Consider the following 16,247-nt stretch of genomic DNA (forward strand, 5'->3'; position numbering starts at 1 on the left):
CACTCGTTATATCCAATTTGTTTTATGGAAAAGCGCTTTACAACAGACCTACCTGTACTCAACAGTCAGGCATCATCTGTGGGAAAAGAGACCGAGTTAATGTTTCAGGTTGATGATTTACATCAGTACCAGAAGTACCACCTAGCTAATGCCATTTCTGACTGATAGGATGGAGTGCACTTGCACTCTCCATGGAGGTAGCCCTGACCTGACAATCATCTCGAGCAATCTGTTTCTATTTCAGTTTTCCCCACATTTGAAGGTTCCAACTTTCAAACACGCATGGATCTCCAATAATGTTCCATATTGGGGAGATACATTTGAGAACTCACTTAAACAGATTTGACTTTAGAATGGGAACTGAATTATATTCACACTTATACCAGAACTATTCCACATGAACATGTCATACCATTCAGTTCTTCCTAAAGATTTGAAACGACAACAACTTAACTTTGGGTGAAGTGCAATTCATCTCGTTTGTTTTCAACATAAATGGACATAGGAATTTAAAACAGGAAGGCTCGTGGCATGTGTGTACAAAGGATATTTAATGCAAAGATAAACTTTAGTAAACTCCACATTCTCAAAAAATGTTGATTTTTATTACACCTCTTCTTTTGTCCCAGTTAAATGGGTAGTAAGTACCTACAATCCCAAAAAGTTTCTCTGGAGCACATTTAGCCCTGAGCAATCTTTGGAAAGGGAAAGAGAGTTAAAGTTGCAGGTTGATCTGAAATGTTAGCTTTGTTTTTTCTTCCCACGTCTAACTGGCTGATTATTTCCAGAATTGTCTTCATTTTAGAGTTCCAGCATTTGAGTTTTATTTAATTTTATGAGCAATCTTCACTTGTACCTTTGACTAATTCGTTTTTTTCTTGTTTGGACCTCTTCCAGTCCATTAGTGCCACATCCATATCATCAGTCAGCACCTTGAGTACATTTATCAGCTCTATACTCTGCTACTGCAATGCTTTTCAAGCAGGGCTTGCGGCCTCAGCGGGCACACGTAGAACTGAAAACATCAGTTCAATTAAACAGTTTCAAGTCTAATGCATCTTGGAATCATTGGACTGTGGTCTTTATCTTACATTACATAAAAATAATTTAAATTTCCAGCCGCAGAAAGGATTACTTATTCCTTTATACTTATTTTATCAAAGCATCAGCATAGCAACGATGGGTAAAATAATTTAAATGAAGGTCCTTCATGGATTGAATAGTATTCTACAGATTTAAAAAAAGTAAACTTAAAACTACGCGAGAAGCTGATGTGTTTTAAAAAAAAGGATGATTTAACAATATCAGAAATGAAGCAATGCCAAGAAGCTCGCAGTCATTGAGAGTCACTGAGATTTTATAAGTCACTGGAACATGGAAAATATTAATCAGATTCTTGAACTGCCAACAATGAGATTCTCATTAATATCTAACATTTTGGCTACTGTGGTAATATTTACTTTCATGAGAGGCCCCTTGAGTCTGCCCTGCCATACAACAAGATCATGATTGGGGCTACTACCCAACAACTCCATTAGTGCTGCACTGATCAGGATAATGGTGGACGGACTTTCGTTATCTTGCAATTTAAACAAGCACCAATCAAATATTTAATGCATTTAAAAAGTTTCAGCACTCAATTTGTACAAGTGATGCACTGGCCTTGTATCTATTAAGGTCCATTTTACCAAATGTGCTGACTCCAGTTGCTTCAGCCACTGCCTGGAATTTATGCTCAATCCTCTGGGGTGGGTCGTGGTCACTGGTAACTTTGAGCCAAAATTAATATTAAATGAAGTAGGATCAGATGATAGAAAAACATCTTTTGGAGCAGTGCTGCACACAAATCCTGACTCTCATCCATAGATTACAGCTGTTGAATGGTGTGAGATCAAGTTTGGACAAGCTTGGCTGTTTGATTTAGATTGTTTGTAATAACAATAAGACTCATCTAAGGTAGCTTGGCTGTATTTTATCAATTTATTTTTCAAAGGGACAGGTTTAGAAAACTTTTTATACACAAGTTTTCTTCTTAAAGAAACTACAGGGTTGAACTGCCTTTAGCTTCCTGAACTAGAATATATAAAACTGTATTGTGTAACAAAGCGTTGCTGTTAGACAAGAACATTGCAGCATAAAAAATATTCTATTAGACATCACTTTTGGTGGATTTTCATATTCACATCCGATAGTAATATCATCCAAAAGTGTTATTTAATAAGCTAATAAATACAGTAACTTTCCCCCATAGGAAATTGACTTTAAACATAAAAAGAGATTGCATGTTTGCTCTGATATCAAAGTCCTTTGAACTTAGCCCTGACAAATATAGTTTATACAGGCAGCATACTGCTCTGACCCTTCAGTAACACAGCTGCACGTCCTTCTCATGCTGTTACTTCTTCCTTTCCTTCGCAGATAAGAATTCAGTCGGTCGAAGTGAGTTTTCTCAGATGGCCAGCTACCGCAAAAACTGCAAAACATATTCTAACTGGAACATATCGCACCACATTATTATATATATTATATCAACCATACTTAGAACTATATAATATAGGATTATATAAAGATTGATATCAGCAAAAGATCTTGTTATTTAAATATACAAATACTGAAAAGTACTTTGTAATAACGTGAAAGCCTTGTCACTTTTACACAGTGCCTCTAGTTCACATTTCTCTTATGAACATTTTTACAATTTAGACCAAAAGTACTCCTAAAAACCATGTGGGTAACAGACAATGAGATGCAACAGTAGCCAGGGCTATTATGTACATAGTAGCTTACTTTCGAGAGACGAGCCCTCGAACATCAATGCAATATTTTTTGTTAACCTGACCAATAGCACTACAATACAAAGATATTTAAATGACCATCAATTATATTTACAATGCTTTCCATTTGATCTTATTTTCTGTATAATTCCCAGTCTTAAAATTACAAAGCATTCATCATAATTTAACAGTGTTAACTTTAGAGACTCCAAGAACTGAAATTCCAATGCACACGAGCAGTGCAGAGGACGAACACAAACTTATGTGCGCCTTAATTGAGGGTAATATCAACAGGACTCCTAGAGGTAGGGTTCCCCAAAGATCTTGCGACACTCCATAACACCAGAGCTGGGAGGCCGGTCGCAATTCTGGGTCAGTTTCACCTGGCTGGGAGTTAGCTGATCATATGCCTTCTTATACTCTCGGTCAAAAGCATCTGTTTAGAAAAACAGCAAATAGACAGAGAAACAACATTACATTAACGTTAAGAAAGGTTGAACTAAAAATGAGGCAAAAAGTATTTAAATCAAATGGCATTCCTTTCACCTTACACAGTAGTCTGGAGATGCACATTGCACATCTTCCTCTCACATTAAAACATTAAAGCCACGTAAAATTGTTAAAGAACAGAGCAGATTGATTAAGCCATCATGAGGCTTACCTTTCCAGTGTATAATTAGAACTGGTTCTCTGTTCATCCCTATGTAATTATTCCTTGATTTCCTCATCGGCAGATCAATATCATTATGAATTGTCCTCCTCTCTGACCACCAAGCAAACTGACCCAAGGCTGCATACTCAGTCCGTTGTCTACTTGCTCCATACCCATGACTCTGTAGCCAGACGCAGTTCCAATGCCATTTTTAAAAATACCCTGACAATACCTCTGTTGGTGGATGAATAACCGAAAATGATGTCGGCCGCCATTGTTGGGGCGGGAGCACGTGGCCGTGTATATGGGGGGTGGGGGATTTAGATAATTTGATTGAATGGTGCCAGAACAACAATCTTTATCTTAATATTAGCAAGATCAAAGAGCAGATGTTGACTTCAAGAAGAGAATAGACAGGATTCATGAACCTGTGTTCATCGATGGGATGGCAGTGGAAAGCGCCATCACGTTCAAGTTCTTGGGCGTGCACATCCCTTAAGATCTATCCTGGGCCCAACACATTGATGCAATCACAAATCATCACGCCTCCACTTCTTCATGTGGCATGTTGCTGAAAACTCTAACAAACTTCGTCATGTGTAAAGTAGAAAGTTTATTGAACGGGTTGCATCTTGGCCTGGTTCAGTAACTCAATAGCCCAAGAAAGGAGGAGGTTGCATAAAGTGGTGGATGATGCTTGGTCCAACACAGGTTTTGATCTTCCCAACATTGAAGGGATCTACAAGAAACATTGCCTCAATAAGGCAGCTAATATCATCAAAGATCTACACCGCCCTGGCCACGCTCTCATCTCATTAGTACCATCAGGAAGAAGGTATAGGAGCCTGAGAAGCGTGACCTCCAAAACAGCTCCTTCAGGAACTTCTCCAACCATCAGGTTCTTAAACCACAACGCACAACCCCAACTACATCCCTATCTCAGCAATGAACGACTATGGACTTTGCATAGGTTGCACTATATAATTCGGACCACTCTATTCATGTCTGGTTACCTAGTAGACAATAGACAATAGACAATAGGTGCAGGAGTAGGCCATTCAGCCCTTCGAGCCAGCACCGCCATTCAATGCGATCATGGCTGATCACTCTCAATCAGTACCCCGTTCCTGCCTTCTCCCCATACCCCCTCACTCCGCTATCCTTAAGAGTTCTATCCAGCTCTCTCTTGAAAGCATCCAACGAACTGGCCTCCACTGCCTTCTGAGGCAGAGAATTCCACACCTTCACCACTCTCTGACTGAAAAAGTTCTTCCTCATCTCCGTTCTAAATGGCCTACCCCTTATTCTTAAACTGTGGCCCCTTGTTCTGGACTCCCCCAACATTGGGAACATGTTTCCTGCCTCTAATGTGTCCTGATAACTTATTGAATTATTGCTTATTGCATATCTACTTGTTCTGCTGCTGGGTTAATGTGTCTGTAAAGTTGTAGCATGAAATAAATTTATCGTTCTATTCCTGCTGTACATGATAATTAAACAAACTTGTTCCTTAACTTTATCTTTGAGTTGAGGCTTCGTTTTCACTGATGCAGTAAGTTATACTGGCTAACATCCCTTTCAGGTCAAAAAGAGTCCATACGACTCAGTGACACCACTCACCTCCTCACTGGTATTCAGGAAGAGAGAGGAAGGCAAAGGAAAGGAGAAGATAGGATAAGGAAAGGTCAAGAGATGCACTATTCCATAGAAAGACACTGTGCTATGACAGTTTTAATCAGCATAACTTGTGGCATCTTTAAGTGCCCTGGTGTGATGTGTTCCACTTACACAGAATATGGGTTTACAAAACCAATTTTTAATTCAATGGATTTTTGTCTATGTTGGCCAGAAGGTCAGCATACCTTCATAAAGCTAAAAGGAATTGCAGAATTATAGGTAAATTAGCCATATCTTTACCATCCTCAGTCATTTTATTCTCTGAGTTAGAGATGTTTATCAGAAATTAATGCCAACAGTCTGCAAGTTTCCTCTTACTGTACTTGCGATTAAGTATTTGACTTTGTAGTGTAAGAAAATAACTGCAGATGCTGGTACAAATCGAAGGTATTTATTCACAAAATGCTGGAGTAACTCAGCAGGTTAGGCAGCATCTCGGGAGAGAAGGAATGGGTGACGTTTCGGGTCGAGACCCTTCTGAGACCCAATCTGAAGAAGGGTCTCGATCCGAAACGTCACCCATTCCTTCTCTCCTGAAATGCTGCCTGACCTGCTGAGTTACTCCAGCATTTTGTGAAGTATTTGACTTTGGTTATTTAATTCACTGGTGAATAAAATTGCCATGCTTTCACTGACAAGCACCAATGGCTCTTCTGAAGTACTGACACATATCAGTTAACCTAGTCTAATTAGGTCAAAACAGATTATCTGATTATAAAAAGATTAACAGATTAGTATCAATTGAGTTTACATGGGAGTACTGATAATCTTTCCATGGTTTGCATAGGGCACTGAGTATTTCTGGCTCTTACTGATCAGTTTGGAAAATCTTAAACACTGTAAGAAACATTACCTATGTCTATGTTGTCCTTCCCAAGAGCCACAAGCGAAAGGAACAGAATTTCCCTGTAGAGACTCCTTCAAAGAAGAAATGAAAACAAATTAAAAAATGGAAAAAAATTATCCTGCAACTTCTTGTTAAAGATTTTTCTAAATCAATTCTTACCGTATATCACTATTTAGCTGGTCTTCATACTATTTAAGGTGAATCATAAAATGACTTCATGCTTGACAGAGAACAATGTTCGAGAAAGAGAAGACCAGAGTCCCTCACACCCACTTATTCCCCAGGGTATAACTCAGCATCTGGATTAGAACCAATTAACATGTCATGAAGACCAAGAGTTGAAGTAGAATTAATTGCACTGGAAGCTTGAAATGTGAAAAAGGTAATGTATCCTCTGTGCTTAAAATGTAAAAGGTGAATTGTGAGAGGGGCATAGCTCCTTTCTTACCTTTGTCGTTTAAGATTTGGTTGTCTGCTCAACACATCCAGAAGTTTACTCATTGGTTTATAGATGTCGTTCATCTGAATGCTCTTAACAATGCTGTCTAGAAAATCCTTGTTAAATAAGTGGCCTTCATCCCGCAGGTTGTGAACAAGTGAATGCTTTTCAGCTGTTAATCGGAAAATAAACACTTATCAATTCTGAATGCTTTTGTTATTTTACCAAAGAAAATGACAATGTATAATTTCTAATCTAATAATCTGCTTGTTCCAACAGTAAAATGTAACATCACTGACTCTAAAATTGTGATGGCGACAGGAATGCCTGTCATAGAAAAATAACTTAACTTGTGACTCCTCTGAACTACTGCAATTCTACCAAACTTTATTTTACTTTAGTTGTGGTTGGTAAATTAGGTAAGCCATTTTTCTAGGATCCACCGTTGGGAAATTCATCTTCATCAAAGTCTGCAGGGAAACCACTGCCTACTTACAGTTGTGATGAGCATACTGTTATGCAAGTTACATTTCCTTTCAGACAGGAAAACTGAAACAAATATTCTGAGGAATTTGGTAAAGATAGATTTAATGGGGATGTCTGTGTGTGGTCTCTCTTTATCTTCCACACTCCTTCCCTAACCAATGTATTTTGCAAGCTAGATTAGTGTGTGTCTGACGTAACTGCAATTCATGAATGCGAGTAATATTTTTTTCACCAGTCTGTTTCAGTCTGAAGAAGGGTCTCGACCCGAAACGTCTGAGTCTGAAGAAGGGTCTCGACCCGAAACGTCACCCATTCCTTCTCTCCCGAGATGCTGCCTGACCTGCTGAGTTACTCCAGCATTTTGTGAATAAATCAATCTTACTGCATCTTTGCTTAATATCTGTTTACATTTCTCATGCAGCTCTATAAAAGGAACTTGAAGTTGTTTTGCATTTGCTTTATCTAGAATAACTAATAATTTATGGTATATTTATTTGTTCTGTTGTTGCATTAATGTGCCTTTAAATCTGCAGCTAATAAGAATTTCATTGTTCCGGTCCTATGCATATGACAATTAAATATTTTTGCCTCTTAATTTATCATAACTTTCTTCTCCTGCATCGCTGCTTGTTATCAATTCATTGTTAGCTAATAGACTCATGATCCAAAAGAATATTAGTCCCGTTTGTAATAAAGGGTGACTAAAGTCACGCAAAGTGAGAATCGGGATAAGGCTGGTGGTGAGAGAAGGAGCAAAAAACCCATATATCACAATGTTTTCCCACCAGTAAAACACTTGCATTAATTTTAATTTTTGCTTGTGCTCAATATGATCAAGAATGATTAAAATTCCATTTTAGTCCATTCACAGAATGAATTGCGAGATGAACAAATGCATGTTATCCATGCTATCAGAGACACCGACTCAAGAGGAGCTTAGTGATTACTGGCATGACAACAAGCATTAGATAACTTCTTACATTATCCAGAACGATTACTAGAAGGCTTTAGTTGTAGTTTGTAACCATTGCACTGCCTATATTTCAAAATCAATGCAGTTTAAAATATGAGATAGAAAAGGATTTGGAACCAGCAACCAACTCCCTGGCATAGAAAACCTTACAATTAATGTTTAAAGGTAATTCAAATAATTATTGGAAGGATATTTTTCTCAACGTAAATTAAGCTTTATTTGAAAGAAAATAGGACTAGATCAAGTGCTCATAATAGATCAAGAATAAATTTAACACTCACTCTCAAATAAAAGAGTGTAATTAAGACCTGTGGAGACACAGAAAGTTGTGTTAGTCACAATCAGATTAGATCACAAATCAACTGTGTTTGAGGAACTGCTGGTTAAAAATTTAACTTGCCCTCCTTTTTTTATTGCTTTGAAATAATCTGACACCAAGCATTGCCTTGCATTTATGATTTTGTGAATATGCTTCACTCTCACATATTATTCCAGCCACCAGCTTACTGCATGACCGAAGTGAAGTGCTCCTCTTGTTAATGAATTGAAACAGATTTTTTACATGAGAAACAAAAATACTTTTCAATTTTAGCTGTATGCCTGAAACTCTGGGCTTGTTAAGAAGCATTTTCTACTCGGGTCTCTTTCTGAGAATCACAGAACAGATAAGACACAGTAAAGGGGGCACGGTTCCATTTTGTTTGTGTTCAGTTTTGAGTTACCCAGTCGAAAGCCACCTTTTAAGCACCGTGTCTCTGATACTGCAGCCAGACTCTTCAAGTATATGTTCAAATACCGATAAAATCTGAAGTGGTTTTCTGCCCGACCACTCGGTAAAGGAGCTTCCACTTTCCGGTTATCCCCCCCATCTCTCTCTAAGTGTTCTAACATTTACTTTAAATCTAGGTCCTGCATTGATAATGCCTTTGTAAAGCTATATAGTTCCTTCGTATTTACTTTACTAGGCCTCTCATTATACTAGACTTTGAGCCCAGTTCCCTCAGTTTTTAGGAAGGCAGTCAACAGCTGAAAAGACAGGAAAGGATCATTGCTGTTCTCATTACCACAAAGCTCTGTGGGAATGAGCAACAAAGCTGTTACACTAAAATTAAATCAAATGGTTATTTTATCTGAAACTAAACCATAGCTTGCGAATAAAATTGTCAAAATCAAATGCCACAGGAGGCTGGTGTGATCATTTGCTTGTGCCAGAGGAGTGAAAAATATTGCAAGCAAGGGCCTATCAGAGCATCCTAAAATACTAGAACCTAGTTCTAGGTGATGACGCAGCTACTGCGAGATTCACCTGGAAATAGCCTCAAGTAAAACAGCAAGGTTTGAAAAGTCTTTAAAAATTTTAAGAATTAAGTGCAACTTATGGTAAATGACAATAACTATGTTGACATACAAAGAAGATATCAGTAACTACTTAAATCATGTACGTCCTTTAACACAAAAAAGGTAATTTGAGTGATTTCATAAATAGTTGATCAGTCAAAAGTTGGAACCCAGATATTAAAGAAGAGGAAAGCTAATTTAAATTGGAGTCAAGAATTCTTGAAGTGCAGGGATCTGAAGGATTTTAGGGTTGGTGAAAGTTAAAGAGAAATGCGAGGTTTGGACAATAAGGGGGACAATGTGGTCAGTGGTGTGGGTGCTGAAGAAGGGGGCAGATTAGATTCACATGAGAGCAGCAAATATTTGGATTAAGTTTGTGGAGGATGGAAAAAGAGAATATCCAAGAGTGTGTTGGAATAGTCCAGACTGAATCAAACCTGAAATAAATAGTATAAAACAAGGATGGGTAATCAAACTGACCATTAGTAAACAAAAATTACTCCAGTAATCAAGTAAAGTCAACATTATTGCTGATGCGCAATTGTGGAATCAATTGAACATCGAACATATTAATTAATTTTGTATTTCCTTTTCCTAATAAAGATCAGTTACATTTTTACTCACGCTTAGCATTCCAGAGGATGTAGAAAGGTTGGCTGCGATCTTGATGCAATTTCAGATTGTCCCACAGCATCTGAATCAGGACGTGTTTGCTATCTTCTGACATCCAACTTCGAGGGATCTGTTAAACAGCATCATTAATGCATGCCAGAGGTTTGAGCATAAACCTTGCAACAGTTCTCAACTAAAAAAAACCACATTAACATCTATAATTAATTATGTCAAATAAAACAATGTATGATTAAGAGATGGGACTGGGTAACCTTAATGGGATCAACAGAGCTGCACATCGTGCAGTTTGACATGTATCAGCAAGGGACTCAACATAAATCTAGTTGAAGTCAGATAGTGCCTTTGCAACAATTAGTCAGTGCGAGGAAGCAGAAAGTGGATAGCTGTTACTCTGCACTTTTACTTACAATAGTCTGCTGTTGATAAAACTTTTTATAGCTCGAGTTTTTAGCACTACGAACCTATTAATCTATTTGTCCAATTACAGACATGATTCTTCCACACTTGGGATACAATTAAAGGAGGAAAGCCGAACTGAGGCTTACATATTTACTCTTGACTGGTAGAAGTGACAATTCTTAAATAGTGGGCTGCACTTCATTAAAAAAATTAATTCATGGCATGTGGACATGGTTACATGACTAGTGCTTAGGACTACTGATTGGTTACCTTTGAGAACGTGGTGCTGTCCAACTTTCCTGCATCTGCTTCTGGTTGAGGTGCTCTCACTGTCATTAGGTAGGGAGTTCAAGGACATATCCAACAATACGAGATATATTTATAAATCAGATTGCCACCATGTTACTATGTATTTGCTACCATGTTGCAGCATAGTGTTAGTGGATAATATACACTCTGGCTGTGGTGTGCCAGTGGTCCAGAGAATGTATGTTCAGGGTGCTGGATGGGCCACTAAACAAGTATTTTTTTAAATTATGGATGACGTCAAGCCTCAATATGGTTGGAATTGCATTCATCCAGGGAAGTAGAGAGCATTGTTGAGCCTTGGAGAGATTTAGGGAATCTAAACACTCTTATCAGTCACAGGATTTATGGTGTCTGGCCACTAGTGATCCTGTGAAACTGACAGTACTACATTAAAACTTCAAAAGGAGGTAGTTAAATTCTTCCTTTTTTGAGAAAACTATTGTCTATTATTTGAGTGGTCCAAGTGTTCCGTGCCACAATGGCCAAGTCCGAATGTTACCTGGGGTTTGTTATCATGGACTGCTTCATTATCTGGTGAGGTGCAAGTGAATTAACAATGCAATCAGGATCAGTATCTGCTTGTCTTTTGTCCATTTTCTCTTTCATAGACAATGCACGCCCCTAATGAACATAATACAACACTTAAGAGCTTTTCCTACCGATGGCTTACCGTCACACCTTTGTTGCAGTGTTCTGAAGTTAGCACAAGTCCAGGCAAGTTGGTGGGCAGATCAATCCGACGGAAATACCACACCAAATTCCAGAATACTATCGGATGATGATCCACAAATGTTGCCATGGATATCACTTGATCACCTTCATTTTCGAGCAAACTTTCCAGCTCTTTCCACAACACTAAGGGGCTCAGGTATGGGACTGTTATAGGGTCAGGATGGGTTAACTGCCATTCCAGGTCCAATGGATCCTTGAAAATGAATTACAGTGGTGGTGAAATTTATTCCATGCCAGTCTCTTCAGAAAATCATTCTGCTGGAATATTAAACATTCTGGAAAACTCATCAAGAAATTTGAACTGATCTGTTAAACATCAATTTTTCTGACTAGCTTTAAATTTATAGTAAGTGACAAACATGAAATTATATGAATAAAAAGCACCGCCTACACAGTAGATGCTCCTTGCCCTTTACTGATCCTACTTCATATCATTAACTCTGTCTGCAATCATAATCATGCACTATTCCAATATGTAGTGGCAAAATGAACTGTTTTTCCAATTGTTTTTTAAAAAATCTCCAAAGTTTCCAAAATGACATGATATTACTCCACATACCTTTGAATCATACAGGTTAGTGGGCAAGCTGCCTGTTGGAACAGTGTGGATGTGTCGCCATGGACCAGACTCCTCAGCCATGCAGCTGCATCCACTGATGCTTCTTGCTATCGGCTGGCCCAAAGGAAAGGACTCACTGATCCCACGCCATCGATCTGAAGGAATCTGAATGCTTCTTGGTGAAGAAGGCTGGACACAACTGACGAGAAATAGATATTGAAGGATAAATTGCCCATTTCAATTCTTATAATGAAATCCCGATGAGTACTAGAGTCAAAGAGTTATTAATTAGGGATACAGGTCCTTCGGCCACACCAACTAAGTTATCTACTTCAGCTAGAACCATTTACCCTCATTAAGCCGATTTCCGTCTAGAAGTTTCCAATCCACGTACCGGTCCAAATGTCTTTTAAACATTATAATTGTAGTCGTCTCTACCACTTCCTCTGGCAGCTTGTTCTGAAAGTGGCAACACAAATATACAGGGTGGTGAAGAAACCGTTGGCATGCTGGCCATCAATCAGGGCATTGAATACTAGTTGAGACGTCATGCATTATTCTACAAGATGTTGGCGAGACCATACCTGGAGTATGGTGTACAATCCTGGTCACCCAGCTATAGGAAGGATATACCGTCTACCTGGAAAACTTGCCCCTTGGGTCCCCTTTAAACTTTTCCCCTCTCATCATAAATCTATGTTCTCTAGGTTTAGATTCTTATACCCCGAGAAAAAGACTGACATTCATCTTATCTAAACCTTTATAATTTAATATACATCAATAAGGTTACCCCTCAGTCTCCTACACGCTAGAGAATAAAATCCTAACCTATCCAATCTCTCCTTATAACTCAAGCCCTCCATCCTGGCAACATAATTGTCAATCTTCTCTGCAGTTTCCAGCTAAATGACATCCTTCTTATAGCTGGATGACCAGGATTGTACATCATACTCCATGTATGGTCTCATCAACATCTTGTAGAGTTGTGCATGACATCTCAACTAGTATTCAATGCTCTGATTGATGAAGGCGAGCATGCTAACGGTTTCTTCACCACCCTGTATATTTGTGTTGCCACTTTCAGAAAAATATGTATTTGACACATATGTGCAACAAACATAAACACTGACACAAATGTATTGGCTTGGCAAACAAGGTCTCCAAAGCTCTCTGACAATTGGCCAGACCTTCCTCCCACACTTGGTCTCACATTTATTGCAATGCAATGACTAACTCGGTGCTCTACATCAATTTTGCTAGAAGACTTCAGAAATATGGTCAGGTAGGTCAGGATAGGATGAATGGCAGAACGGGTTAAGTATTTTAGCAAAGTACTCAGAACTATCATGTAACTCAGGACAGAGAAGTTCAATCTAGAAGTCTAGACTGAGAGAGCACATGGCTCCTTATTCAGCGTCCAGAGGTGAGTGGCACAATATAATTAAAAGCATGAGTGTGGCATCATTGTACAGGTTGAGAATTGACATTCTTTGTTATGGAAAGGTTACGTAGCTTTTTTTAAACTTCTGAATAAAAAGCATTCCTCATCTTTGGGATGTCTCAAAATGTATTACAGGCAGCAAGGAATTTTTCAAGTATAATCATTGTTGTAATACAAGAAAAACTGTAATCCATTTCTGCACAGCAAGCTCCCTCTATCAACAATGAAATAATGACATGATAGCAGTTCAAGAAAGTGGTTAAAAACATACAAGATCCTGGGCTTGATAAATAAGGGCAATGAGCACAAGAGCAAGGCAGTCATGGTGGAAGTTCATAAAACATTGCTTTGGCCATTTCTGCATAATTGCCTTCAGCTCCGTTTGCCGTATTCTAGGAAAGATGGGAGGGTTTGAGATAAGGTGCAGAAGAGATCCACCACAATGATTGTGTTTGCCTCTGTACAACTGAAGAGCATTTGTTGAAATATGGAGACACAAATCCACAGATCCCTAACTTTCAACCATAAAACCAAAGTCATAGGTTTGATAAGGATGAAGGAACAAGATGAGTTTGGCTAAGAGCCCGACATTTACCCTTCTTGCATGTTTGGAACTTCCTGCACTGTAATTCTTGGAGAGTGAGGCTTGTTGTCATTGTTCACATCCAGGCGAGGTGGGGAGACTGTGAAGTTCTTAACACCTCGGCAAGACTGCATGGACTGCAAATTCAGTACATTTTCTGCAGATGCACTGGATTTCAGAAAATACCTAATAAAATTAAAAAAAAACAATAGTGTACTTTCTTTGATTAATTAAATTCTAGAAAATGATCAGATACGAATGAGCAAAATTACTTGAGAACAAAGCCCAAAATGAAAAGCTGATGGTGGGGCAGTTTGTTTTGATTGTGACCGTTAAGTTGTTTTTTTGACTCAGTTCAACACATCTTTCAAAAGAAACACACTGGATTCTGAAGCACGCACTCTTTGGGGTCACGCACTCACATTACCAATCTTCACTCAAACACGATAAAGCATAAATTCACTTGTATTCTACATCAGGCATCAGAAATAAATTACCTGCCCGGTCCTCGTAGATCTTTGATTTCAATTCCCAGGAAAGGAAGGAACAAGTTGCCACAGAACGGGCATTTTGTGTTGAGATTAGAGTCATCTGCTGACCAGCCAGCCATTATTTCTTCATCGTATACTAGTGAGTCACAGGTTTGACATCGGGAACAGCTGGAGATAAGAATCTAGAAAATATGAACAAGCAGCACTTTAAAAAAAGACTATTGCTTCATTGAATCAATCAAAAAGAAACTCTGATTTCATGGAATATAGTTATGTAGAAAAATGCAAGGAAGTTCTGACTATCAAATACCAGCACCAACTATTTTTACACACTTGGCTCACCATCAGTTACATTGTGCTCTGCAGACAGGAATTTAAAATGCTTTGCTAATCAAAAGAGACATACTATTTCTCTTGGTTATCTCCCTCTGTTTCAGTCAGCCAGATCTATGACGATGAAATTAAGTAAAGGAAAGAGATCAAGTACTTAGACTCAGTATTAGAACAATAACGTTTCCCTTCATGCCAGCAAGAAAAAAGAGTTGGTTGTTGACAAGAAAGCGAGGCGGTGAACACAACCATGTCCTCATCAACGGAGCTGTTGTAGAGATAGTTGACTGTCTCAAATTCCTTCGTATCCATATGTAATAAGAGTTTTCCCCCAAACAGTCTGTGGCTGATAGCGCTGTAGCTGGTAGCGCTGTATAAAGCCTCATAGCGCTGTGACTGGTAGCACTATATTTAAAGCCTTATAGCGCTGTGCCGGTATCGCTATGTTTAAAGCCTCATAGCACTGTGGCCAGGAGCACTATATTTAAAGCCTCATAGCGCTGTGCCGATATCGCTATGTTCAAAGCCCCATAGCGCTGTGGCTGGTAGCGTTGTGTGTATTGGCTTGCACTGGTAGCGCGTTGTTTCCAAAGGGGGGGGGGGGGGGGGGGGCTTCACTCGAATGCAGACCCCTACCATTCTATTTTCTATGGTTCATTCAGAGAGAGAGAGAGAGAGAGAGAGAGAGAGCGAGAGAGAGAGAGAGAGAGGTGTGCTGCTGTAAAACAAACCCCGCGCATACTAAGACAAGTATTGTTTTTGTTCTCTCTCTTGCCAATAAATCTGATTTGTAACTAAACAGACGAGTGAGCCTTTATCTGTTCTACTAGATAGATCCTTGAACCTGTTCCCTTGTAACACCATATTGCCAGCAACCTAACCTGGTCCCTTCACACTGATGTGGTGATTAAGAAAGTGCATTAACACATTCACTTTCTTGGATATTTATGAAGATTTAACGTCCACAAGGATTCTTGAACTTCAGATGTGCTATAGAAAGTAATCTGACGGGATGCATCTCAGCGCGGTATGGCAAATAGTCTTGCTCTTGACTGCTTGAATCTGCAAAGAGTGGTGAACGCAGCTCGTTCGATCACATCGCAGCTCGTTATCACATCCTACCTTCTAGTCCACTTTCACTGTGCATTGCATCAGGAAGAGTTTAAGTATAATCAAGGACACCTGCCACCCTGGCCATTCCATTTTCTCTCTTCTAGCTTCTGGGAGAAAATACAGGAGCTTGAAAGCTCGGAGTCTAAAGAAGGGTCTCGACCCGAAACATCACCCATCAGTCTGAAGAAGGGTCTCGACCCAAAACGTCACCCATACCTTCTTTCCAGAGATGCTGCATGACCCACTGAGTTACTCCAGCTTTTTGTATCTTCCTTCAATTTAAACCAGCATCTGCAGTTTTTTCCCTACATTTCTTCCCCACTACTCTGACTCCTGTATCAATCACCTCTTTTACACATTGTTGTATTTATTATTACTATATATGTACTGTTTATTCTGCTGGCTTCATTGCCACCCTAGTGTACAGGACAATAAACTAATTTGAATCAAATTTTACATTATTGTTCTTCC

General features: G+C 39.0%; 1 protein-coding gene across 9 annotated transcripts in view; it reads right to left on the reverse strand.

Moving 5' to 3' along the window:
• Positions 1 to 542: 542 nt before the first annotated feature.
• dennd4a (DENN/MADD domain containing 4A) overlaps positions 543 to 16,247 on the reverse strand; it is a 103,018-nt gene continuing 87,313 nt past the window's right edge. For 7 of the 9 annotated variants that reach the window (XM_078427437.1, XM_078427436.1, XM_078427431.1 and 4 more), the window contains 9 exons: positions 14,340 to 14,515; positions 13,855 to 14,028; positions 11,819 to 12,017; positions 11,198 to 11,452; positions 9,811 to 9,928; positions 8,130 to 8,156; positions 6,399 to 6,561; positions 5,957 to 6,021; positions 543 to 3,210 (listed from right to left, as the gene is read on the reverse strand). In XM_078427437.1, coding sequence (XP_078283563.1) covers positions 3,074 to 3,210; positions 5,957 to 6,021; positions 6,399 to 6,561; positions 8,130 to 8,156; positions 9,811 to 9,928; positions 11,198 to 11,452; positions 11,819 to 12,017; positions 13,855 to 14,028; positions 14,340 to 14,515 — 1,314 coding nt within the window. In that variant the 3' untranslated portion in view covers positions 543 to 3,073. The remainder of the gene's footprint in view (positions 3,211 to 5,956; positions 6,022 to 6,398; positions 6,562 to 8,129; positions 8,157 to 9,810; positions 9,929 to 11,197; positions 11,453 to 11,818; positions 12,018 to 13,854; positions 14,029 to 14,339; positions 14,516 to 16,247) is intronic. The other 2 variants (XM_078427439.1, XM_078427434.1) reach the window with 1 other exon arrangement.

This window comes from Rhinoraja longicauda, chromosome 33, assembly GCF_053455715.1.
Source record: "Rhinoraja longicauda isolate Sanriku21f chromosome 33, sRhiLon1.1, whole genome shotgun sequence".
In the NCBI taxonomy this organism is placed as follows: Eukaryota; Metazoa; Chordata; class Chondrichthyes; order Rajiformes; family Arhynchobatidae; genus Rhinoraja; species Rhinoraja longicauda.